The sequence below is a fragment of the Bos grunniens genome, chromosome 29 (assembly GCF_055505025.1).
Source record: "Bos grunniens cultivar Pamir isolate PY7600 chromosome 29, Bosgru_T2T1.0, whole genome shotgun sequence".
In the NCBI taxonomy this organism is placed as follows: domain Eukaryota; kingdom Metazoa; phylum Chordata; class Mammalia; order Artiodactyla; family Bovidae; genus Bos; species Bos grunniens.
Window position 1 is genome coordinate 3,414,380 of NC_141193.1, and position 25,573 is coordinate 3,439,952.

The 25,573-nt window shown below is 57.3% G+C and overlaps 1 protein-coding gene across 13 annotated transcripts in view; it reads left to right on the forward strand.

Moving 5' to 3' along the window:
• SHANK2 (SH3 and multiple ankyrin repeat domains 2) overlaps positions 1-25,573 on the forward strand; it is a 566,663-nt gene that overhangs the window by 383,447 nt on the left and 157,643 nt on the right. For 12 of the 13 annotated variants that reach the window (XM_086383908.1, XM_086383906.1, XM_086383907.1 and 9 more), the window contains 2 exons: positions 20,041-20,123; positions 21,737-21,861. In XM_086383908.1, coding sequence (XP_086240034.1) covers positions 20,041-20,123; positions 21,737-21,861 — 208 coding nt within the window. Of the gene's footprint in view, positions 1-19,815; positions 20,124-21,736; positions 21,862-25,573 lie in introns of those variants that run through there. The other variant, XM_086383917.1, reaches the window with a different exon arrangement.

Genomic DNA, 25,573 nt, shown 5'->3' on the forward strand with positions numbered 1-25,573 from the left:
AACACAGACACACCTCCCCATGCCAGCCATTCACAGGTCCTCTCTGGGGCGACTCCACCCCGAGGAGCAGGGGGCCCCCGAGCCGCCCAGGTCACCGCCCGGCTCTCTTCCCAGCCAGGGGAAGAGACGGCCGAGCCAGCGGCAAATGGCACAGTCGCCGTTTCAGCGGGTAATTGTATGTGGTCTAATTACTGGCCTGGCTTTGTTCCTCCGACCCCGGGAGAGCGTGGCTTACAAGGAAAGAATGCATGAATACTTCCGCCGCGGTACCGTCTGCCTGCTCCCCAGTGCCCGTGCCAACCTGCTCCTCCCTGCTCCCCAGCAGCTCCCCAGGCAGGGCCTGGGACGTGATGAGTCAGCCCCAGATCTGCGGCAAGCTTCGGTGGAAACACCCCCGGCCTGCATGGCGAGTGGGGCCTGTCTTGCCGTCTCTCTGTGGGAGGGGAGGGGCGGCTTGGATGGTGTGGTGGTCCGAGTCCTGGCCCCCAGTGACACCCGCATCCTGATCTCTGAGCATGACTATGTCACATGGCCGAGGAGGACTAAGGTTGCATGTGAGACCTTGTTAGATGTGGAAGTTAAAGTGGTAGCTACTCAGTTGTGTCCGACTCTGCAACCCTAGGGACTGTAGTCCACCAGGCGCCTCTGTCCATGGGTTTCTCCAGGCAAGAATACTGGGGTGGGTTGCCATTCCCTTCTCCAGGGGATCTTCCCAACCGAGGGATCGAACCTGGGTCTCCTCCATTGTAGGTGGATTCTTTACTGTCTGCGCCACCAGGGAAGCTGTTAGATATCAGCTGACCTTGAGACTGGAGCATGGCATGAGCCTCTGGGTGGGCCTGGTGTTGATTGCAGGGTCCGTGTTAGGGAGGAGGGACGATCAGAAGGAGGTGGGGGGAGATAATGATCAAAGAGCAGAGGATGGAGTGATGGAGGAAGGGGCCAGGAGCCAAGGGGTCTGGGCGGCCCCCAGAAACAGGCGAGAAGCAGATTCTCCCCTGGGTCCTCCTGGAGGAGGCAGCCCTCAGACACCTTGACCTTAGCCCGGTGAGGCCTGTGGCCTCCGGCAGCGGAGAGGACGACCCTGCATTGCAGATGCTGCCCAGTTTGTGTTGTTTTTCCAGAAGCGTCAGAAACCAATACAAGTGTTTCAAGCCTTGAGAGTGCTGAGACTGAGAGCGGTGAGAACAGGTGCCTGATCCCCATTTACCGCGAGACTGGCAGGGAGAGCCCATTCTACAGGTGGGGAGACTGAGGCTGCAGGAGTTCCAGCCACTCTCCCCAGGCCAGGAAGGGACTCACGATCCCGGCTCCTCTCCCAGACTCTGCCCACTGCACCCCCTCCCCCGCTCACTGGCCTCCCTGGGACCCCCCGGTCATCCCAGAGGCTCGCGGGCCAGGAGATGAGGTCTGGGCTCGTGTGCCTGCTGGGAAAACCCAGGGGGGTCCCTCGGCTCTGAGGTTGTGCTGGGGGCTGCCGAGGAGGAAGTATGTGTTGGCTGCCACAGAGCCCACTGCGTCTGGGAAGAGGTGCTGGCCGGGGGCCCCGGGCACAGGGTCAGGGCCGGGCCACCGAGGCTGGACTCACACGGAGGCCGCCTGTGACCAGAATGCCATCAGGGCGGCACCCAGCCTGCTCCTCACTTGTCATCTCAGTGCTGCCCCTCGAAGGAGCCGGCCACGCCTGAGCAGGGTGCCGGCTATCCCAGGAGCCTGGGGAGACCGCAGGGCCCTGAGGGACCCATGGAGGCCCCTGCACCCGCACAGAGTTCGGTGCAGATGGAGTGAGGAGCTCACGGCTGCCTCCCCGAGACTCCCCCTGAGTGAGTGGCCGGGGCCGTCCTGCGGGTGACTGCACCCTGGCTGACTTGGACCAGCACTCGTTTGCCTGATCCTGGTGGCCTGAGATGGGTGTGTGGCCAGGGCTCACTCGCCCCGAGCTCTGGCGGAGGGCCTTTCCTGCCTCTTCCAGCTTCTGGGGTCCCCCCATGTCCCTGAGCTTGTGCCCGCATCCCTCTAGCCTTTGCCTCATTCTCCCTTCTCTCTCTGTCTCCCCTTCCTTTTTTTGGCCACACCACATGGCAAGGGGGATCTTAGTTCTCCTATCAGGGATCAAATCCACACCCCCTACCTGGTAAAAGTGGAGTCCTACCCACTGACCACCAGGGAAGTCCCTTTGTCTCCCCTCTTATAAGGACTCCTCTCGTGGATTCAGGGCCCCCCCAGATTCAGAATGACCTCTCCTCAATCCTTCCCCTCACTACTTCTGCAAAGACTCCATTTCCAACTAGGGCACATTCTGAGTTTGGGGAGGATATAAATTTGGGGGAGGATGCTGGATCGATGGTAAAGAATACACTTGCCAATGCAGGAGACCAGGGTTCGATCCCTGGGTGGGGAAGATCCCCTGGAGTAGGGAAGGGCTACCCATTCCAGTATTCTGGCCTGGAGAATCCCATGGATAGAGGAGCCTGGCGGGCTGCAGTCTGTGGGGTCTCGCAGAGTCGAACACGACTGAGTGACTTTCACCATCCAGTCTCTGTGCCCTGTGGCTTGTCTTTTCCTCAGGCACACGTGTGCCCCAGACGAGTGTCCAGAACTGGGACCCGCTGACCCCCCTCCCCCCTCCCAGCCCCTTGTGCTAAAGCCTGAGTCGCTGTTCCCATAGGGCTCTGGGTGGGCCCTGTGCACCCCCCAGAGATGAAGCTCACACCCTGGGTGGGGCCTGGGGGTTTGGAAGGGGGTCACCATGCGTGTTGGCAGATGGACAGCCAGGGGCCATAGGGCGCTGGGCGGGTGGCGGGCAGTGGGCTAGGAAAGGCCTGGGGTCAGGCCTGGGCTCCAGAGGCATCAGTGAGGTCACACGTAGACGCCACCTCCTGTGCCCTGTGTGTGGAGACCCCCCAGGCTCTCGGAGAACAGGGCCGGCAGGAGGGACAACGCCCCCGTCTCCCCCAGTGCTGGGGCAGTGGGGGGCTCCAGGGCCGTGGGGATGACGGAAGCAGGCAGGGGGCATGGGGCAGGTGGCCGGAAGGGGCTGGGGGGTGGGGGGCTTTCCAGGGAGGAGACACTAAAGCCGGAGCTGCAGGGGGCCTACGGGCCCGGCCCTTGAGGCTCCCTCGCTGCTCCAGGCCTGAGGCTCTGGTCCCTCAGCAGCCCCGTGTGACGGTCCTGGGGAGACAGGATGTGGGCCCCAGCCCCAGAGTTCTTCAGGCCCTGGGGGCGCTGCCCCACATGTCCCCAAAGAAGCTGCCAAGGGCCGGGGAGCAGCTCTGTGGTCTCCGTCCGCCGGCCGAGGGGGCTCTGCAGCCCAGACCCTCCACTCGATGCTCAACCCCCATGGGGGCTGTGTGACCTCGAGCTAGTCACTGCACCTCTGAGCCACACCATCCTCGCTGGAGAAGAGCGGGGAAAACCCGTGCCTCCCTCCCCTCCTGTGAGAGAGAGGATGAGTGTAGGGGCTTCCACAGGCCCCCTGGGTAGCGAACAAGGCTGTGGCCGCCGCGAATGCACTGTGTATCATCTGCAGTCACGCTGATAAATCCTGTGGTCACCTGTGGTTGGAGCGTCTCCCTGTTCTCTGTAACGTGGGAGGAGAGAGGGTGGTCTTCATAAGTACTCTGGGCTGTGCGTGTTCAGTTACTCAGTCAGTCGTGTCTGATTCTTTGCGACCCCATGGACTGTAGCCCGCCAGGCTCCTCTGTCCAGCAGATTCTCCAGGCAAGAATGCCGGAGTGGGTTGCCATTTCTTATTCCAGGGGATCTTCCCAACCCAGGGATCCAACCCACGTTGGCAGGTGGATGCTTTACCACTGTGCCACCTGGGAAGCTCCTCGTAAGTATATTTCAGCAGAAATCTGTCTCAATAAACTCGGACAGCCTAGGATCCTCTGATGGATGCGTGTGAGTGATCTGGGGGAGGAGAAGGGAGAGTCAGTGGAAAAGGCACCAGGGTGGCCATCTTTCAGAAGACAAGCAAGAAGGGAGGAAGGAAGGAAAACAAATACAGAGGACGCCTGGCCTGGCAGACAGGCGCCTGGAACCCAGCAGGTAGCAGTCAGAAGAATATCTGGGGCAAACTAGAAACAAGCAAATCATCATCAGACCTCGAGGAGGAGAGATGAGCTGCCCCTGTACAAGGGAACGGCTAGATGGATGGGCCGGCACATGGCCAGCCATGTGGCGGGACTCCGGCTTTAATAAAGAATGATGAGGAAAATAAGGGAGAATTAGGAGATCTTAGAGACGGGGACAGGGAAGGGAAGGCACCAGCTGGGGCTGGAGCCCTGGGAGGTTGAAATCATTTACAGCCTGGTGACCTGGAGGCCCAGCCAGCTCTCCGTCTGCATCCCGTGGGGGGTGGGGTGGGAGGTCCCGCCCAGCTGGGGACACACCTCCGTCGTGAGACGGTGTCTTCCGTAGGGAGACGTGTGCAGGTGGCAGGTGCTTGGGAAGGAGTGTGAACAGCAGCTCGGCTCACAGGGGTCCAGCCAGGGCATTTCCCCTACAGGAGCCGTGCGGGGGGTGTCTCTCTGGCTCAGAAGGAGCCTGACTTCTAGAGCTCTGTCCATGTCAACCCTGAAGGTCAGAGGGCACATGGGGTTTGATTCGATTAAGTGCGAGACCTTCCTCCGTTGCGGGTGGCTGTCACGTGGGAAGTGCCAGCACCAAGAGTCCTGGAGTCGCTTGGAGGAGAGAGAAAGTACAGAGTCACCTGCTGATTTCAGAAAAAGAAGTGACTCTGCTCCACGAGACCAGCTGGACCACGGAGACTGTTCATGGGCGTCAGGCATCACTTTTCCAGAATGGAAACCCCGCGTGTTTTTGAGCTCTGTGGTGGAGGCGGGGGTGTGTGTCAGAGGACGCAGAGTCCTGGCCCCACCGATGACTCTTGCCAGGTCCAGACCTCGGCCCTCAGCTTCCCCCTCTGTAAAGCAAAGGATCCGGTCCACACCATCGCTGAGTGCCTGTGGAGGTTCGTTGTTTAGTCGCTCAGTCGTGGCCGACTCTTTGCAGCCCCATGGACTGCAGCACACCAGGCTTCCCTGTCCTTCACTGTCTCCTGGAGTTTGCTCAAACCCATGTCCATTGAGTTGATGATGCCACCCAACCATCTCATCCTCTGTTGCCATCTTCTCCTGCCTACAGTCTTTCCCAGCATCAGGGTCTTTTCCAGTGAGTCAGCTCTTCACTTCAGGTGGCCAAACTATTGGAGCTTTAGCTTCAGCATCAGTTCTTCCTATGAATATTCAGAGTTGATTTCCTTTAGGATTGACTGGTTTGATCTCCTTGCTGTCCAAGGGACTCTTAAGAGTCTTTTTCAGCACCAGAGTTCCAAAGCATCAGTTCTTCAGTGCTCAGCTTTCTTTATGGTCCAACTCTCACTTCCGTTAAGTCTAAAATCCATCATTCTTCGCTTTGGTTCACTTTTTGGACGTTCCCCGGCTCTGCCGTTTCTTTTGTCCCTACTATATAACGCCCTTGTCGTTGCCACTGTACTTTTAAAAACATTTTTTCCTTGGCTGCACCGGCTCTCAGCTGTGGCGTGCAGATGGTTAGTTGTGGCTTGTGTGATCTAGTTCCCTGACCAGGGATCAAACCCAGGCCCTCTGGGACCTGGAGCGGGGGTTCCTGGCCAGTAGACCAGCAGGAAGTCCCTGCTGGCGTACTTTGGACCAGCCAGCATGTTTAGGGAGTCAATGTTGTAATTACTGGGAAATTAGTCCTGGGCTAAGACCAAGAAAATCACTTTTATTTTGCTCTCCGCTTCTGAACTGAGTCCGCCTGAGACAAGGGGCTGTCATCTGACCTTCCTTGGGAATTGCAGGTTGGGCAGGACTTGAGGTCTGTGTCACCAGGGCTCCTGAGTTCTCGTGGCCAACCAGCAGTGCACAGAGGAGTGGGGCCCAGACTCTTTCTCCGCCCAGAACGTAAGTTGAAGGCTACTAGATTTAGCGGGAGGTCTTGGCATCCTGGTATCTGCACATGGCCCATATCCTCTAACCTGGTCAACCTCCCTCCCTTCCTCTCCAGCCTCTGAAAGTGAACCATTAGTCTGCTCAGTCGTGTCCAGCTCTTTGTGACCCCATGGACTGTACCCTGTAGCCCGCCAGGCTCCTCAGTCCATGGAATTCTCCAGGCAAGAATATTGGAATGGATAGCCGTTCCCTTCTCCAGGGGATCTTCCCAACCCAGGGATCAAACCTGGGTCTCCTGCATCGCAGGCAGATTCTTCACCCTCTGAGCCACCAGGGAAGCCGCTCTCCAACTTCTAGATGTCTGTTAAGAAGCTTTGGGCTGCCAATAATAAAAAGCCCACTAACGCTGGCTGAGACCACCCTGGTGAGTCTGGAGGAAGCCGTGGCCGGGGTTTGTCCCAAGGGGCAGTGGTGTCTCTGCGGGCTTCCTGGCCTTTCCCTCGGGGCTGTAGATGGTGCCCACAGCTCCACGTGTCGTGTCCTCAAAACAAATCTCATGCAGGAACATAGGGAAGGGACTGCCCTGATGATCCAGTGGTTAGGACTCCACGCTTCCCCTGGACAGGGCACGGGCTTCATCCCTACTTGGGAAACTAAGATCCCACATGCCACAGGGCATGGCCAAATAAATAAATAAAAATAAAAATGGATGCAAAAAAATCCATCATGAACAGAAATCAAAAATTTTTTTAAAAAGTATGTAGGAAGAAAGCATCAGGAAGCACTCTTCTGATCTCTCTTCACGCACAAGTAAAATAGTCTCTGCAGGGCCCCCGGAGACTCACCCTCAGGGCTTATTGGCCAAAACTGTGTCCGGTGACCATCCATAATTGCAGTGGAGGCTGGGAAGGCAAGGATCTCACTTTTCCCACCTTGAGAGTAGAAAGCGGGCTGGGGGAAGGAGCTGGGTATGTGAGGGACAAGGCTGAGTGCCTTGCCTCTAAGCAACAAGGATGCCGTAAAAGTGATGGCTGTTGAAGTGGGTTTTGAAGGATGACTAGGAGTCTGGCATATAGTGACAGCAAGCCTGTAGAGTGTGTTCTGGGCAGAAGTAAAAGACTGAGCCCGAGAACTGCACGCTTGTCAACCAGGAAGACCTCATTTGGCCGATGGCCCGTTCGTAGCAATGGGGGATTGTAAGGCACGGCACCTTCATGATCAAACACGCTTTTCAACACTGAACCTTCACCACACAGGTGCTCCTGCGCCGTTTTTCACGCGCCGCGCCTCCCTTTGCTTTTGGCTGTGCTCACTCCACCGTGTTCTTCCTTGCTTGCATTCAGCAGTGTGTGGAAACCATTTCCAGCTTTCGCGCTTTCGGTGTAAAGCAGGATGTACCAGCAGACTCTTCCCAGGGCACCCCTGGGGGCTCTCTGGGCAGCTCAGGAATGGACAGGAAGTCCAAGATGCCTTCTCCAGAACGTGCTGCTAGAACCAGCCCTCCCCCATGCCCGGGTCCTTCCCCACCTGGCCAGCAACCCCCGCCCCGGGCTGTTTGGTGTCCGGCCGTCCTAGGGTGCAGTGCCAGCCCCAGACTGCCCAGCTTTGCCTCCAGCTGTGTGTTCTCACACAGATCACTCAACCTCTCTGTGCCTCACTCGCCACATCCAGAGAGTGGGAGCGAGCACAGCACCTCCTTCCTGGGGTCGTCGTGAGGGTTCAGGACATTTAGCACAGGACGCACTGGCAACCAAAAATGCTTAAAGATTGGGCATAGTAATTATAACATCTGCAACTTTTGTTGAAAAAAGTGAAAGTGTTAATGGTTCAGTCGTGTTCAATTCTTTGCGACCCCGTGGACCGTAGCTGGCCAGGCTCCTCTGTCCATGGGATTTCCCAGGCAAGAATACTGGAGTGGGATGCCATGCCCTCCTTCAGGGGATCTTCCCAACCCAGGGATCGAATCTAGGTCTCCTGTGTTGCAGGCGGATTCCCTACTGTCTGAACCACCTTACTTATCCATTATTACTAATTAAGCCAGAATTCAGGCCTCCTCACACTTTGACCCAACGAAGCACAAAAGCCTAGGGGGTGGAGGGTGTCTCTTTGCGTTTCAGAAAGGTTTCTCTGTATGATCCTTCTGAAACTTTCTAGGGCATCTCACAGATGACCCCATTTCTAAAGAGGTTTTTTTTTTTTTTTTCCTTTTTAGAAGAAAAGCTCAGATGTTATATCAAACCAGGCACCTGTGTGCGGTCATATAAGTGTTGCTTGTGTAGGAGAATTAAGCCTTTTCTTAGCTTTTATTATATGTACCTGCATGTGGGTTATCTGGAGATAGTCACAGACATGTATCATTTGTGTCAGTTCGAATGTCTTTAGGACATTTAGAACAGGTCTTTATAACCAACAGCCCACACACCCAATCGGGCCCACCAATTCTGGTGGGAAGCTGTTTTGTAAATAAAGTTTTATTGGAACGTAGCCCCGCCCAGTCACTTACCTAGTGTCATGGCTGCCTTTCAACCACGACCAGCAGAATGAGTAGCTGCAACAGGAACCATACGGCCCAGAAACCCTGAACCGTCTACTCTCTGGCCCTTCACAGAAAGAGTCTGTCAGCCTCTCGTCAACCTAGAACGTTTGCCAAGCTCCTTTCAAAGGGGCTCCATCCACCTGAAAATGTGCCTCCTTCCCCTTTTGAGGGACTTTTAGGAAACAACTTCCCCTTCAGTGATCTCATCTCAGCCTCAGCACTTGGAACAAAAATAAAATGTTCCTGTGGCGGGGGGTTGGTGGTCCGGGGTGGACAGGAGCGGTGGCCAGACCCTCCCCTCCAGCCAGGCCTGACCTCAGAGGTCAGTGCCCTCCCGGTTGGGCGGGTGAGCCTGACGCAGGGAGCAGTGAGCTCAGGGTGAATCCCCCAGCCCCTCACCCCGCCAGGGTTCCACCTCCTCCCCAAAGCTGGGGTCACCGAGCGACACCCACGCTCAATCTGATTTGGTGGCTTTGTCACTGTGGACAGCGTCCACGTCCCACACAGGGACTCGGAGGTGGCCTTGCCAACCAAGCCCAGCGTCTGTCCCCCGGCCCACTCAGCGTGCTCTTTGGAGGCAAACTCAAGGCCGACAGATGGGCTCCTGGCCTGTCATTGGGATCACCAGAGGAAGAGGAGTCACGGCAGCCCCTTGCTGCACTCCCAGAGAAATGCCAGGTGCTCGACCCGTTCCCCTGGTTCTAGTTTCTCCATGCCTTTAGTGTTTGCTTTGCTTTTTTTGAGGAACATTCAGTTCAGGGCCAAAGGCCAAGGTTGACACGTTGGCCAGCCCCGCGGCCCTGAGCAAACCTTTCCCCCACCAGTTTCATGGACTCGCGGAATGATCCCACCCTCCTGGAGCATGCTGAGGGTCCCAGGGAGCAGCAGCCCGCTGGAGCGGCTTAAACAGGACCGTGGGTGCCATGCTGCCCCTGCAGACGGCTGAATGGGGCTGGCCATCTCTTCCTGGTTTGCCTGGGACCAGCCTGGTCTCAAAACAAAGACACCATGTCTGAGGAAACCCCTCCGTCCCCAGGTAGCCCAGGACACGGGTCACCCTGTTGGCATCACAGGCCAGACGCAGGAGTCCTGGGCTGGGTTTCATTCACCAAGTCAGTGAGCATCGTCTATGTGGCTGCTGGCGTGGTCTAATCTTCCCTTTGGCAGACGGGAAAACCCCAGCCCAGAGTGGGTGAGCGTCCTGTCCAGGACCCTATTACCAGCCTTTGCTGTAGCCAGGACTAGAAAGTGGGCTAGAAAATGAGGTGGGAGGACCAGGCTCCAACCTGAGGGGGCTCACTCACTCCTGGGAGAATAGATCACGTTGAGGCCGGAACAGGGAGAATGAGAAGGAGCCCCCGGGTTCAGATCACGAAGAGTCTTGGACACGGTGGGAAACTTGGGTTTTTACCCAATTCTGATGGGAAGCTGTGGGAATATTTTAAGGGAGGAAGATATGACCTGATTTAAAGTTTTTGTAATAAAGGATGCATTCAGAGACTTGTCGGCAAGCTTCTGTGGTCCTCGAGTGAAAGATGCTGGGGCCTTGGGATTTGGGGAGGTCAGGACAGGTATGTAAATGCGAACTGTGTCCGTGTCCTTGCTGGTGGCATTTGCTGATGGATTGGGAGGGAACAGGGGCTTCAGGAAGACTCCTCGGGTCGGGGTCAGCAGCTGAATGTGCTGCCTCCCACCTGCACAGGTACCCAGGCTCTTTTCCTCTGGTCCTGGAACCCGGAGCATCTTTTCCCTGGGTTCTGGAGTGCCCACCCTGCAAGGCTGAGCTCCCCTGTCTTCTGGTGACATACCCTCAGCCATTGCTCAAGGGACAGCACGCAGCATCTATGCAGGCAGAGCCCTGGGGGCCCCCACCACTCCGAGAGCACAGGGAGGTGCCTGGGCGTCCCTCCCCGGGGGCCCCCTTCCTCCTGGATCCCTGACTCACTGGCGTGTCCTGCTCTAAGTAAACCCCCGTGGCGGCTGTCCAGGCACACCTCACTTTATTGCTCCTTGCTTTATTGTGTGTTTGACAACTTGAAGGTTTGTGGTCACTCTGTGTCCAGCACGTCTGTTGGCACCATTTTTTCCAACTGCAAGCATTTGCTCACTTCTTGTCTCCACGGTGGGTCTTCCCAGGTGGTGCCAGTGGTGAAGAACCCGCCTGCCAGTGCAGGAGATGCAGGAGACACGGGTTCAATTCCTGGGTCGGGAAGCTCCCCTAGAAAAGGAGATGGCAACCCACTCCAGTGTTTTTGCCTGGAAAATCCCATGGATAGAGGAGCCTGGGGTGGACTATCGTCCATGGAGTTGCAAAGAGTTGGACACGACTGAGCGACGAACACTTCTGTCTTTCTGTCTGTCTCCGCGTCACCTTTTGGTGATTCTCCCAACATCTCAAACTTTTTCATGGTGATTACAGTTGCTACAGTGACCCGTCTTCAGGGATCTCGTCACGTTACTGTTGCAGAAACAGTACAACTCTCTTGGCTCAGATGATCGTCAGCGTGCTTTAGTGACGAAGTAGTTTTTGTTTCCTTATTTATTTATTTGGCTGTGCCGGGTCCTCGCTGCTGCGGGGGCTCTTCTCTAGCTGCGGCGAGCGGGAGCTGCTCTCTAGTTGCGGTGCGGGGGCTTCTCTGCTTGTGGCGGCTTCTCCTGGTGAGGAGCACAGGCTCACAGGCTCTGGAGCTTTGGGGCTTCCGCAGTTGCAACTCCTGGGCTCTAGAGCGCAGGCTCAGTAGCTGTGACGCACGGGCTTAGTTGCTCCGCGGCAGGTGGGGTCTTCCCGGACCAGGGAGAGGACCCCTGTGTCCTGCAGGGGTATTCTTAACCAGTGAGCCACCAGGGAAGTCCTAAAATATTTTTTAATTAAGGTATGTGCATTGTTTTTTAGGCATAATGCTTTTACATACTTCGTGGACTGCAGCGTCGTCTAAACATCACTTTTATAGGCACCGGGAAACCAAGAGCTGGTGTGACTCCCTTTCCACATTCACTTTATTTCTGCGATCTGGAATGGAACCCCCAGTATCTCTGAGGTCTGCTGGGACTTTTATAAGGAAGGAAGCCTGAGGGCACTCTGCTGACGTCACCGGCAGATTCTTTTATGTAGGGAGCGGGTAAAAATATTTCATTTTACAATGAACGTTTCCAGAGTGAACGCCTAAGGTACCTTCTCACCAGCTGATCAAGTCCGCCACCCTGTCTTGCACGTCACACTCTGTGCTGTGTGCTTATTATTATTACTATTATAGTTGATTTATAGTGTGTTAGCTTCAGGTGTAGAGCAAGGTGAATCTGTGAAATATATATACACACACACACACCTTTCCAGACTCTTGCTTTACAGATTATTACGAGATAGCAGATATAGTTCCTGTGCTATACAGTAGGTCTTCGTTGTCTTTTATATATACTGGTGTGTATCTGTTAATCCCAAGCTCCTAGTTTCTTTTTGTATTTACCCCACTTCTTACCCCTCTGTGATGTTTCAAGGCTGCAGTTGACATCCAAGGTCACAGAGCTGGTTTGGTGAAGACAGAACCCCCTACCCAGGCCATTCAGGCTCCTGCGCGGCTGTTTTCCCGTTTAGATCGCATTTCTATCCCTCTCCTGGGAGCGGTGATCACCTCCCGTCATTTCCGCCGTCCCTCTGTCTCCTCCACCAGCCACTCGGCAGGTAACATAGCCGAGTTGTGCTTGGGAGATGCTTTGTGGTGATTTATCACAAAATAATGAGACAATTTAATTTGAATCAAGTTCTTTGCACATTATTGCTTCTATTAGGAAAAACTTGTCGCTGTTTATCATGTTAGCGATGAGCAGGGAGATGCCGCGATCTTCTCAGGCAGGGATGGTTCTGATTCAGTGTTCTGAATCACCCGTCTAAGAAACGGCTCCCGTAAGAGCTCATCTCTGTGGATCGGGGCTGTGAGTTCCGCAGGGATGGCCCGTTGTCCACACCGGTGAGGCTGAGACGATGCCGCTCCGTGGGCAGGGCTCCCAAGAGCCAGGAGCTGTGTCACTTCGAGTGAACTGGCCACCTTCATCATCACAGAGCAGCCGTGCACTGCCCGCCTCTTAGAGCACCAAGGTGGCATGGGCTTCCTTCCTGTCCCCTGGGAATTAGGGCCGCTGCCTGCTCACACAAGTCAGGGAGGCGGGGCACCAAGCACCCTCCAACCGGGATGCAGGAAGCAGGATTCAGGGAGAGTGGTGTGTGTGGCCGCAGCTTAGAGATGCCCCTTTGGAGGTGAGTGACAGGTGACTGAGGGACCCTTCCCACCCACTCACGACCCGCTCACCCTTCCCAAGGACTGGGACGTGGCCCCGCCTGCCCATGGAGCCGTCGCTCTGGGTCACCCCACCTCCAGGGAGCCAGGCCGCCTACCCACGCCTGGAGTCTCTGCCCAGCTGGGCCACCTGTTGAGGTCCCAGGCACCCCCCTCGGAAGAGCTGGCCGGCTGTTTAGCCTCATCTTCCCTGATTGGCAGAGCCCAGAAATTTCTAGGACAGCCACTGCCATTCAGTCCCCAGAGGCCCCTCTTTCTAACAGTGTCCCAGTTCCCAGCTCCATCAGGCTCTGTCACCGGAATGCGTTTCCGCGGGGAGTGATGTAGACACAGCTTCTCTCAGGCTCGGCTTCCCTGCCCTGGAGGGGGCCCCGCCCCCCGACAGCTGCTCCAGGAAGGAGCTTTTGGAGATGATACACGGTCCACCTCTCTCCCAGGCTCTCCCCAGGCACGGCTGCCCCCACAGCCTCCGCCACTTCCAAAAGACCGCCCCCCCACCCGCCGGGGCCCTGCACCCTGCATTCCGGCTGCCCCAGCCCAGATCCAGTCAGCTGTGTTCATCACACTCACAGCCCACCTTCAGCGTGCCTGCTCAGCACACGCACACAAATGCTGAAATGATCTTGGCGGTTCTGCCCTTGGGCCCATCTTCCCGTGAGTCAGTCATTGCAGGAAGACCCCCCAGTGGTTTCTGGGGTTTCGTCACCTTGAGCCACCTCTCCGAGAAGTCTCTCCCGGTGAGAAAATCCGCCTCACAGGTTGTTTTCTCGTGTGAGGATGTGTGACGGATACGAAACTTAGCGCGTAATGAAGTTGACCTCATGTTCGATTTCACAGACACTTCATTAAACACAGACTCATTTCCTTGTTGTTTGCTGTTTGGATTTAGGGGTACGTGGGTTTTCCTTTCCAGCTTGCAGACATGTCTGTGGGGTCCTCAGAGCTTGGAGGCTGCTGGGGACTGGGCTGTAGGGCCCAGTGGCTGAAACCACCCTCTGCCTGCAAAGCTGAAGGGGATCAGTGCTTCTCACTGAGGCCCCCTCATCCAGGGCACGTGCCCCTCCTGCTGCGTCCCCTGTAGCCCTGGGTGTGCCTGTCCAGCGTCCTCTTCAGCTACTGGGCTCGGGCCGTCCTCACACCCTGTAGCTTCTGCTGGTGCCTGGGGAGAGCTGTGACGTCATCTACCACGGACCTTTGTGTGTGACGCGCTGAGCAGGAAGCATGGCTGTGGAACATGTTTAAGCCGACCTTGGATCATCCCAGCGGGATTCAGGCCTGGCTGGGAAAAGGCTAGCTTGGAAGTAGTGGATCAGCTAGCTGCTTGCTATCATTTTGGCCTTAGGTCATACGGGGGGAAGCAGACGCTTTTCTGGTTCTGCCTGAAGCTGAATTCCAGGCTCAGGCCACCCCTGGACCCTGTCCTGAGTGTGCAGGCAGCCCTCAGCCACGGCCCAGTGTGATCGGCTCCTTCTGCCTCCCAGGTGGGCCTCAGGACCTTTATCCCCGAGGTTCTATCTCTGTGTGGAATGTTCTCCTCTTTCTCTGTCCCCTTCCAGCCTCCCAGCCCACTCACTCCTATTCATGCGTTGGTCTTCCTCCTACAGGAAGTCCTCCTGCCCTGTTTGGGTTCACACAGCACCATATCCTGCACATTTGTGTCATAGTTAGATTCGTGTGTGACTTCGCACTTTCTCCATGTGTGAGTTTCCTGATGCTGCTGTAAAATGACCACAGGCTGAGCAGCTCCAAACAGCAGAAATGTGTTCTCTCCCAGTTCCGGGGCGGGAGGTCCAAGATCAAGGTGTTGGCCAGAACGTGGCTCCCTGTGAAGGCTCCGGGGAGGCCTGTCCTCCTCTCCTCCAGCTTCTGATGTTGGCCAGCGGTCCTGGCGCTTCCTGGCTTGTGGCTACGTCCTGCCCGCCTCTGCCTGTCTTCACACGGCCTTTTCTCCCCTGAGCCTGTCTCCCATCTCCCTCTCTTTTCTCTTCTAAGGACCAGTCGTTAGATTTAGGGCCCTCACTAAATGATCTCATCTTGAGATCCTTAACTCATTACATCTATAAAGACCTCATTCCCAAATAAAGTCACATTCACAGATGGGGGAGTTGGACTTCAACATGATTTGGGGTCTACCATTCAACCAACACACTACCCTTGACGTGTCTACAAAGGTTAGACTAGGTCTGGCTTGTTCCCTCCGAAAATGCCAAACAACCAGTCTGTGGCCTGACCCTTAGTAGGTATTCAGTAAGGAATAAAGGTGTCACTCAATCGTGTCTGACTCTCTGTGACCCCATGGACTGTAGCCCACCAAGTTCTTCTGTCTATGAAATTCTCCAGGCAAGAATACTAGAGTGGGTTGCTATTCCCTTTTCCAGGGGATCTTCTTGACCCGGGATCGAACCTGGGTCTCCTGCATTGCAGAGAGATTCTCTACCATCTGAACCACCATAGAGAATGACTGCATGGGTTAATGAATTAACCTGGTAGCTTACCCTTGGCCCCAACTGCTTCTGAACTTTAATTCAAGACCAAAACCTTATCCCAGTAGAGCAGGAAAGAAAACAGAGCGGTTTGATTTGTCCGGGTGAGGCCATCTGGTCTACCCCAGCGGTCCTTGTGTTCAAAATTCAAATGCCCACAACGAGCCCTCCCACGTGGGACAGGGCAGACAGAGCCACCCCAGGGCCCACCTGCTCACACATCTTGGCCGCCGGGGCCTGGCTTCCTGTGGCTTCAGTTTACACCTCCTCCAGGACCAGATACCACTGCCAAGGGAGCTTGTTCAGTGACTGACAGATCCTAAATGCCAGCTGTCATCGCTGGCATCTCTACCATCTGGACCCAAGCGAAGCGCAGCCTTCCCTTCGTGGGGCCACAGTTAAGGCCACTCGAGGCCTGGCCACCTGCGGTCTTGCAAGGCAGACCCCAGGGGAGTCTTCAGGCCTGCCGGTGGGGTGGGGACCCTGAGGCCCTGTGTGTGGCCGACCATACTCCCGCCTCACTCCAGGTGTATTCAGCACCCGTTCCTGCCACGTGCAGGACTGTCGGGGGTGGAAACATGAAAAGCTAGCACAGCCTCTACCGTGTGGCTCTCAGGAGACTTACAGCACAAGGTCGTGTCTCCCGGTGTCGATGTGGTTCTGTGAGGCTACCTCCTGCCTCCACGGCAGCCCATCCCCCCAAGGCAGACATGCGTCTGTGGATACTGCGTGCATTCTGTGCGTCCGTGGCCTGTACTCCATCTTTGCATGAGCTTGAAAAAGGTGCCTGCCCCTTTCTCAAGGCCCTTTACTTGCAACTGAGAGCCGAAATCACCACCATGCACACATGGTTCTGTGACGGCCACGATCGAATGGTGTCCTCTGTAGTTGTTCTGTGCGCAACCTGCACACCTGCCCTTAGCAGGGCTGAGTGCTCACCGCCTTTGCCTTCCACGGCTCCCACTGCAAGAAGCTTCCAAAGCAGGGTCCATTGGGGTACGTTAAAGTGCTCTCCTGCCCTGTTCAGAAAACACGTTTGAAGAGAGCACAGCTGGAGTACAGATTTTTTTCATCACACAGAATCTCACCAAGAGTAGATGTTGTGCCCTGTAAGGAGATTCAGAGAGAATGGGCATGATGTTTGCCCCTGAGGAGCCCACAGGTGATGGCTTCGCAGGTGAGAAGGGCCCCACCAGAGGCTTGGACGAGGCTGGAGGGGACCCCCGTGTACAGACTGTGCAGGGGCCCCTTGTTAGGAGGATTTGGAAGAAAAGAGACTCTCATTTGGGGAAGGTGCCTTCTTGAGGCCCGGGTTGTGGGATTTCCCAGTTGGAGCCCGTGCCCGGGGATTGTGCCATTCAGACAAAATCAGAATGCACACTTGTTTTAAGGGAATGACTCTTGCGTTGGAGTTTCTATTGCTTTTCACTGATTGCTACCGAGATTGCGGGTTTCCATCAGCCTGAGCCTACCTTTCCACTTCCTAGCCCTAGCTAGCTGCATACAGTAGGCACTCCACAGTGCTGAACTGCCCTGCCCTCTGTGGATAACGGGGACTGACCCGGAGACCTCTTCACTCGAAACCCTGTGGTCTTCCTTCAGCCCCTGACGCTGCCACCCGTTCTCCACGCTGCGTCCCTTGCCCATTTTGCTCCATTCCATGTGGCGCCGTGCTGGGTAACCCCCAGGGTGCAGTCACGGTCTCCTGGGGAGATCCGCGCATGGCAATGTTGATGAGAGCACTTCTCCCTGTTGTAGGGGGGCACTGCCCTCACCTGCTTCGCATAGTCCCTGCAAGGAAGGTATGAGTGCTCCCACTTTGCAGATGGGAAAAGTGAGGCTCTGAGAAGCTAAGCTGGTAAGTGCCTGGGTTGGCATTCAAACCCAGGTCTGTCTGTGAATGAGACTGAGATGGGTCATGATGGGCAGGGAGCCAGGGACTGTTCAGTTCCTGAACTAATGCAGGAGAGAAAAGTTCAGACCATCCTTCAGATCGGAGACGAAGGAGTCCGGCGCTTTCTCAGCGAGCAGGATGACATAGACACACAGGTTGGGGCAGCCTCGAGTGAGCCAGGAGTTGTTCAGTGACTTAGGAACTGCTGAGAGGCTTAAGAGGGAACCATCAGCCGGTGTGGGGGGTCCTTACAGGAGGAGGGGTGGGCACATGCAAATGACCCTCCCTTAGCATGGTTGCTGTTAACGTGTGCTGTCTACCTGGGCTCAGGTGGGGTCTTTGCTAACCCGCCTGAAGTCCACAAGGCGTGCTTTGCTATGATTCCCATTTTGCCAAGCGGGATCCTGAGGTTCCAAAGGCCAGAGTGCCCTTGGGGTCAGAGCAGAGCCAGGATCTGAGCTGGGCCCTGAATGACACCCTCACCCACCAGGCCCGAACGCCCCTGCCCTGTGCAGCCAGTAGGGAGGGTGCCAACCGCATCCAGACAGCCACACTGTCCCCAGCAAGCTTCTGCAGCATGGGGGACAGCTGAAAGGCTGTCAGGGGGGTGCTGTCTGTGTCATGGGCAGAGGAGCTGGCCCACGGTAGGGCCTCATGATGGAGAGCAGGACAAGTTTGCCTTGGAGCCGGGCAGAGATGGGTGTCAGGGGCCACATGGGTCCCCAGGGAACCGCAGGGCTCTCCCCCTCGGAGCAGGCATCGTCGTGGCAAGGTTTCAAGGGGCTCCTGCATGGGGATGAACAGGGGCAGAAGGCGAGGCTGCAGCGGCCTGGGTAAGCCGCCAGAGTGGGTGGCGGGCTTGTACCTGAGGAGCCAGGGCGCCCTCCAGCTTGAGGAGTTCAGGGGTGGGCGGGAGACAGTTGTGTCTGTTCTGCCGGTTAGAAAGTAGAGAGGCTAGTAGGGGGTCCGCCCCCTCGAGCACCGCGTGCCCAGCTCCGCCCCAGCCCCTCCTGCAGATCCCAAGTGCTGGCTCCCCGCCAAGTAGATGGCGGTTAACCCAATAGCTCCTTGGGACACTCAGCTCCCACCGCAGGCTGTGGGCATCCTCCAATCTGACCTCACGGGAGTCCCGGGAGGCCTGCGGCTTGTTCTCAGCACGCTATGATGTGAGAGGGCCTGAGGCTCAGAGAGCCGGGTCTCCGACTAAGGCCAGGCCAGGCCAGCATGTGACCTGCCCACAGGCTCCCAGGCCTGGACTCCTGGCCACGTTCAGCCCTCCTCTGGTGAGCCGCGGGGGCTGAGCTCCCAGACCTGGGGCTCCTGTACCGACCGGACAGGCTGACCCCGGGGCTGGAGGCAGAGCCAGTGCCCAGGGACTCAGCCCCTCCTCCCAAGTTCCTAGACCATCCTGGACTGTGACCATCCAGGATGGTGTGGTCTGCCGCACTGGCCCTTTCCTGGAGGACAGGGCCACACCCGTGAGTTCCGTTGTGCGGCCTCCGCTGGGCGGGCCGAGGGCTCGGGAGTGGGGCAGGACGCCTGTGTGTCCTCGGACCGCGGCCCCCCACCTCTAGGGAGCTCCCCGGCTCCTCCGTCCCTGCAAGGTGATGTTCTCCGTTACTGCCCAGCTCTGGGTCCCAGCAGCCCTGTCCCTCTTCCTCCTGACCGCCCACCCGGGTTGCGGGGCTGCTCCCGCAAAGCTGAGGCCGCGGGCTTCCTGCAGGTGGCAGACCCAGCGCTGGGCAGAGCTACCTTCAGTCCTGGGACCTGGAGCCCCGTCCAAGCGTTTGTAGGCGTCCCGGGCATCCCGGGCCTCTCCCTCGGGGCCGGGGCCCTTCCCCCTCACCCTGCCCTCCCACAAGCCAGCCCCTAAGGACCCTGGAGAAAGCCTCCTCTCCATCCCCCCACCCCCAGCGGCCCTCCCCTCCCCCTGACTTACTTCCGGGGCAGCGGGGACTCCAGGAGGGAGGCAGCCCCGGAAGGTGGGAGGGGTCCGGGGGGAGGGGGGCGGGTTCCCCTGTTCCCGGTGCTGGGTGCTGCGGGGCGGCGATGAACTGGCGACGCGCCCGTCCTGTGGATGGTGGGAGGCTTTGGCGACCGAAGCAAAGTTGGAGCTTTTGGGGTTTCTTTCCTTTAAGAAAAAAAAAAGCTGTGCCAACCGGCGGCTGGTGTGGCTGAAGGGGGAGCCTGCAGCCCCTTCCTCCCCACTGCCCCCCGCCCCAAGGAGGCCGGGCTGGAGTGACCTGCCCTCTTCCGCTGGAAGCCCCCCCTCCGCGCCCGCCGGCCGCCCCCTCCGCCGGCCTGCGGTTCCTCTGCGCGGCCGGCGTGACGCCGCCGAGCCGCCAGCAGCCTTGTGGGCTCCGCGCAAGAGCGAGGGGGGCCCCGCGCGCCCCCGGACCGGAGGGAGGGGTCGCCGCGCCTCCCGGGGCGGCCGCGGCTGCAAGGGAGCGCAGAGAATCGGCGGCTTCTGTACAAAAGAAAAAAAAAAGCCCTTCGGGAAGAAAAGAAAAAGGAAAACTGCTGCCTCATGTCTCCGCCGGCCGAGGGCCCCGCGCCGACCCGGGCGCCGCGTGCGGCCGGGCCCCGCGCGCGCCGCGCCCCCCGCGCCCGCGGGCCGCTCGCCGTGCCGGGGCGCCCGGGGCCCGCCCGCGCCGCCGCCGCCGCCGTGCATGACTCCTGCCTCCCGCTCGCGCCCGCTCCGCCCGGCCCCCCGCTCCGAGCCCGCCCCTCCCGTTAGCCTGCCCCCAGCTGCCTCCGCTCCTCCTGCGCCGGCTCGCCGTCTCCACGCTGCCTGCCTGGGTCGGGCGAGCTGGGGTGATTAATTGGCTACGATGATGAACGTCCCCGGCGGAGCCTCGGCCGCGGTGATGTTGACGGGCTACAATAATGGGCGCTGTCCCCGGAACTCTCTCTACAGCGACTGCGTTATCGAGGAGAAGACCGTGGTCCTGCAGAAGAAAGACAATGAGGGCTTCGGATTCGTGCTCCGAGGGGCGAAAGGTAAGAGCCGGCGGCTCCCTGCCTGGGTGCCTTCACATGTGTGTGTGTGTCTGTGTGTGTACACGCCTGTATGAAAAACGTTCGCCAGCTCAGAAAGAAGCCCTTTTCCTGGGGGTACTCGGTTGCTAGACAACCATGTTCTTCCACATCCTGCCTTTTTAAACACCGGGGCTTCCTTTAGGAATATTTCCAATTTTCTGTACACAGTATTGCTCCGAACAAGCTCCTTCTCCTCCCTCTCTTTCCTCTTTCTCTCTCCCTCCCCCCACTTTTTTTTTTTTTTAAATTCATGGGTTTCATCTGTGTTTTGTGGCTTGGTTCAGTCCGGTTGTGACTGGCTTCAGAGCTCCTGGTCTCAGTCGCCCAGAATTACCCAGTCCTGAGTTTCCTTCGGGGATTTCCAAACTGCCCCGTTCTGGGAGTGGGCTTCGGCCCCCGAGTGCGGCAGGCGGCTGGGTGCCCGCCTCTAAGGTGACTTTGCAAAGGGAATGTGGCAAGATGGTCCCCTCCGCCGTGGCCCAGCCAGCAGCACACGCGTCACGTGGCCCACGGTGGGGGGCTCCGGGAACCTGGTCCGCGGCAGTGCGGCCCCCCGCAGCCCGGAACTCGGGAGGGCCCCCCCCCACCAAAATGAAGCAAAATGGCATCGCCTCCCCGTGAGAGGAGACATCTGTGCCCCGCGCGTGTGGGGAAACCATGTACAAGTTTGATCTCGGAGCCTTGGGGCTGCGGTGGGGGGGCCCTGCACTGTGCTGCGGGGGGAGGCCTCCTGCCCTGGAGCCAGCCCCACCTGCAGACTCCTGCTGCCCAGGCAGCGGCCAGTCCACGGGGTGGGGGAGGGCGGGGGGCGGGAGGGAAGATCTCTCTGCCCCCCTGTGTCCATGGCTGTGTGGTGTCTCCCCTCCCCCGGCCGAGGCCAGCTTCCTCCCCCTACCCCCCACCCCCAGCCCCTCGGGACCACCCAGGAGCGTCCACCTCTTGCCCCAGAGTTTGGCTCCATGGCTCTGGGCAACCCCCCCCCCGGAAGCCAACGCTGGCTCTGCTGAGCAGCGGGGCCCCAGCCCTCCCGCGGACGCTGGCCGCAGAGTGGCCACAGGGAGCCAGGCTTCCGGCAGAGAGGGCTCATGAGCGGATTCCAAATCTGCAGCCACCCACTGGGTCAGCGTTCTGTCCCGTCCACGCTCCAAGTTGAATTCCCTTGGTTGCGAGTCTACGTGGATGTAAATTTGGCAAGCGGTTCAGTGTGGTGTTTCTGTAGCTCCATGTGGTTATGGGGGAACTTTTCCATTTTTAGAACTGAAAATGTTTAGTCACTGATGCTTTTAAAGAAAATGACAGGCGTGTACATACTGACATGGACCAGAGAGCACGGTATCCCGTGTGTTTTCAGCACAGAGGCCAGGAGGCACCGGAAAGCAGCCAGGCCCATTGCTTGAGTTGGTGTCGGCCCATGACCATGAGTGTCAGCCCCTTCCCAGGGGAGAGCTGGCCTGGGCCACCCACTTCCTACGGAGACATAGGGCCTGCTTCCTCCCAGGATCCTGTGGGAGGCCTGGGCTACCAACCTGCAAACATCTCCCAGCCTTGTAACGCGGTACACCTTGTCTTCCCAGCGGATACGCCCATCGAAGAATTCACGCCCACGCCGGCGTTCCCGGCCCTGCAGTACCTGGAGTCTGTGGATGAAGGCGGGGTGGCATGGCAAGCCGGACTGAGGACCGGGGACTTCTTGATTGAGGTAGGGACCCCGGTGTTTGTCTCCTTCTGCCTGGGGAGAGCGCCGGCTCTCTGGGGGCTGGATCTGTGGTCTTGGCGGTGTGGCCAGTGGTCCAGGCCGGGGGCATGTGTGGAGGCTGCCTTGGATGGGGGCTTCCTCGGCTGTTCCCACCTCCAGTGGATGTAATTTCCTGCGGACAGCGTGTTGAGATTGCGGCTTTGGCTTTGTCTCTTTGGAGGCTGGCAGTGTCTGCAACTTGGCTGTTGATCTTGAAGTAGAAGATAGAAGTAAGAGGAAGCTGGTTGCCCTGATGTCAGGGACCTGTGCAGACCTGTTGGGTGGCTTAGCTGTGACTGAATGAATAGACCCAAGAGAAGCCACGGCCCACACTTGTGCCCCCAGGGCCGGTGGAAAGCATGGCGCCGTGGGTCTCGCTCCCATGAGGTCTGTAATGTTGGTGGTTGAGAGTCTTGATTTTCAAGTCGAAGTAACTGGCCTATCAGATGGGTGATGGTCTTCAAGGACCGAGGAGCCTGGGCAAGTCGGGTGGCTGGAGCTCGTGGTGCCAAAAGGAAGCTTGTAAATTTAGATGCTGTGAAAACCAGCTTTTGCTAATAGGTGAATGGAAGGAGCACGGTCTTCATTTAAAAAAATCCCACTAGACGTGAGTTCCCAGCTGCTTCAAGCCTTACCTGGAGTTGCCATGTTGGTGTGCACGAGGTGCCAAACTGCTGGCACACCTAAGCTCCCTGCCTTTCGCGGGTTTAGGTGTTACTTTCAAAGGAATGCGTTAGTCTTTGGAAAAATCAATAATAGAATACGTTGTGCCTTGAAAATGTTCTAAGATGCTCGGTAGGCTCAGGTGGCCCCCACTGGGAGTCCGCATTTCTGGGAAGCGCGTTCCTCGGGGCTCACCCTCAGCCCTGTCTCGTCTGTTCTGGAAAGGCACCGCAGGCAGGAAGAATGGGTGTGCGGTCTCAGCCTGGTGCTCGGGGCCTCCGCCGTGGGGCCGGCCAGACACCTGTTCATCCTGGAAAGGAGATCCAGGCCAGCGGCGAGACGGCCGCTGGAAGCCATTCGTCTCTGATATGCCTCAGCTTCCAAGAGTGCTTTCTGAGCTGCAGTTCTGTTCATGATCTCCTGGATGCTTCTAAGGAGGATGTTTCTAAGGATGGAAATCCGGAAGGAAAGATACTATTAGAAGAGAAACCCAGGTAAAATGGAGAAGGTGCTTTACCTTATTCCAGGCATTGTGTGTTGGTGTCCCTTTATGTGCTGGGAAAAAAAAATGTATTTAAGTGATTACTGACCAATCAGAGCCTGGCTCAGATGAAGACTTGTGCTTCTTCAGGTTCTTATTTCTTTTAAACTGTGGAATGCACATCCAGCATGGTGGAGACTGGAGCCCGCGGTGATTTCACGGGTTAACTCGATTTGTAACCTCATGAAAATGCAGAGACTGGGTTGAATCATCTTCTGTAGGATGCAGTTGTGATGTAAGTTCCCTTCCCGTGTGTGTGTGTGTGTGTGTGTGTGTGTGTGTGTGTGTGTATGAGAGAGACAGAGAATCCAGTAGGGTGACAAAGCTGTTGCTGGTTCTTGGTTTTAAATTATAAATGAGGGCTGCAGATGCAGGAGCATTCCTGGTAGTGAGGCTCGTTGGATTGTTTCCTTGATAAACTAGTCAATAAAGAAGCGTGGGGCAGCAGTGGAGCATGCGCTGGGCCCACCCCGCTCCCAGGCAGCAGAGCCACGCTGGGTTGGCAGATGGGTCTGCAGCGCTCGCCTGGGCTGGGGGAGAAGGCAGGCCACCCACCCAGGTCGGCTGGAGGGCTCCGTGGAAATCAGGAGCATGAAGAATTTGTGCCCTTCTGTTTTCAAAGCACCTCCTCTGACATTGCTTTTAACCTCTGATATGCAAACATGTTTGCCATTTTGGAACAGCTTTCATATTCCGGGTGACCTCTGAATTCCAGGATTCCAGGCATGGCTGGCCCAGAGCTGCCTTAAGGTTCTGTTGGTCTTCTTATGACCTGAAGGAGGAATGGGCCCCAGACAGCCCCAGGCCCTACCAGGCTGCTCCCCAGGGGTCCTCCTCTAAAGAGGGCACGGGGCAGGGGCGGCAGGAGGACAGCGCTGGGAACCCGCTCCTCCTGTTTCATGCCAAGGTTTCATTCATGGGGGCTCAGAAACTCTCCTTCAGGTGCTTGGGTTTGAAAGATCGAGGCTCTCCCTTGAGTTGCTTTCCCAGCGGCCCGATCCCACCCCTGGAATACTAAAGTCACATATAGCCCCAGACGTGTGTGTTTTTTCCAACAGAAAATTTTTCTGTGATTTTCAGTGAGAAGCTTCAGCCTTGGGGAGATTGTTTTAGACAGACTCACATGCCTTGGTGGATCTTTGGCTTGAATGGAAGCCGTGCTGGAGGCTGGGGTTTCTAGGCTCTTGGTCAAGTGCAGGGTCCTGGCTTGAGGTTGCAAGTGTGGGCGAACTGGCCACATCTGTCCACATCCCTTCCTCCCACACACAAGCCTTCCTTTCTCTCTGCTGTTGGAAAGGAGCGCAAAGCCTGTCCGGTATTTATTTTCTCTGTAAAGACCCATGCAGCAGTTTGAACTCTGGGACCGAGGGGCAGCTTCTGAAGCGAATGCTCCCTCTCTAAAGTCTTCAGCGTCTCCCGAGTGTCATTTTCCCCTCTTGGGCTTTGTCAGGATGCACACACGGTCATCTGGCCGGCACTGACCCCTGTCAAGAAGGGTTTCCTTTGTGCGTGCGTTTCTGGGGTGCCCACTCTCTAAATTTTCTCTCCCTGCCCTGACTTTTGGGAAGAAGGAGCATGTCTTTAACTGTTGGTGCTGTTTCTTTGATGACCACGCCCATCCCCTCCCGCCGACAAGCCAAACTCTGAGTGGAGCTCCGTGGAAAAAGGCTGTCTTCCAGCTGGTGATGGGTCTTAGTGTGAGCAGTGTGGAAAGTTCCCTCAGGCTGGAGGGCAGGGAGTGGTGCTCTGTGCATGGGGACGTTCAAACACGTGGCTCCGCAGACCACGTGTGTTTACCATTTTCAGATCAGTTTGATGGGCCAGAGCCCCCTGGATGGCCGGTGACACTGAAGCTTCCCTAGAGAGTCCTTAGGGGCGGCAGGAGTGGGCAGAGTGGGCACCGACTGTCCCTCTGGGACCTGGGGGAGGTGATGCTCAGCGGGGTGGGCGGGGGCGGTGACAGCTGAGAGAGAGAAGCAGGTGGTGGAGTCAGGGCATGGTTCCTTGCTTACAGGTCAAATGTGAGGTTGGGCCACCATCCAGCCAGGAATGATTCAGGCCCATATCTCTTTTGGTTAAAACAGGAAACCCAATTAAATACCGGCCAGGCTTGCCGGAAAGTTGAAATCGAAGATCCAGAGGCAGAGTCTGCCTCAAGTGCAGTGTGTTGAATATACTCCATCTGCTGTTTCTTTGAGATTATCTGGGTGGAGGCTCCTCAAGCCCCACAAGGTGGGGCAGGAGGGGCCGCTTATGAGGAGTCATCAGGAGGACGTACCTGTCATGGGTGACAGTTTCACGTGGAGTAATTCAAGAGACTGGAGGTGGGGATGTCATTTGGATTCCTGCAGGGACTCAACAAACTGGAGCAACCCCCAGCCTCGCCCAGTGAAGCTCGGCTGGGCACCGGGGTCACCTGCAGACCTCCCAGAGACCCTGAGGCCTGGGCTCAATCCACGCCCACACGATCAG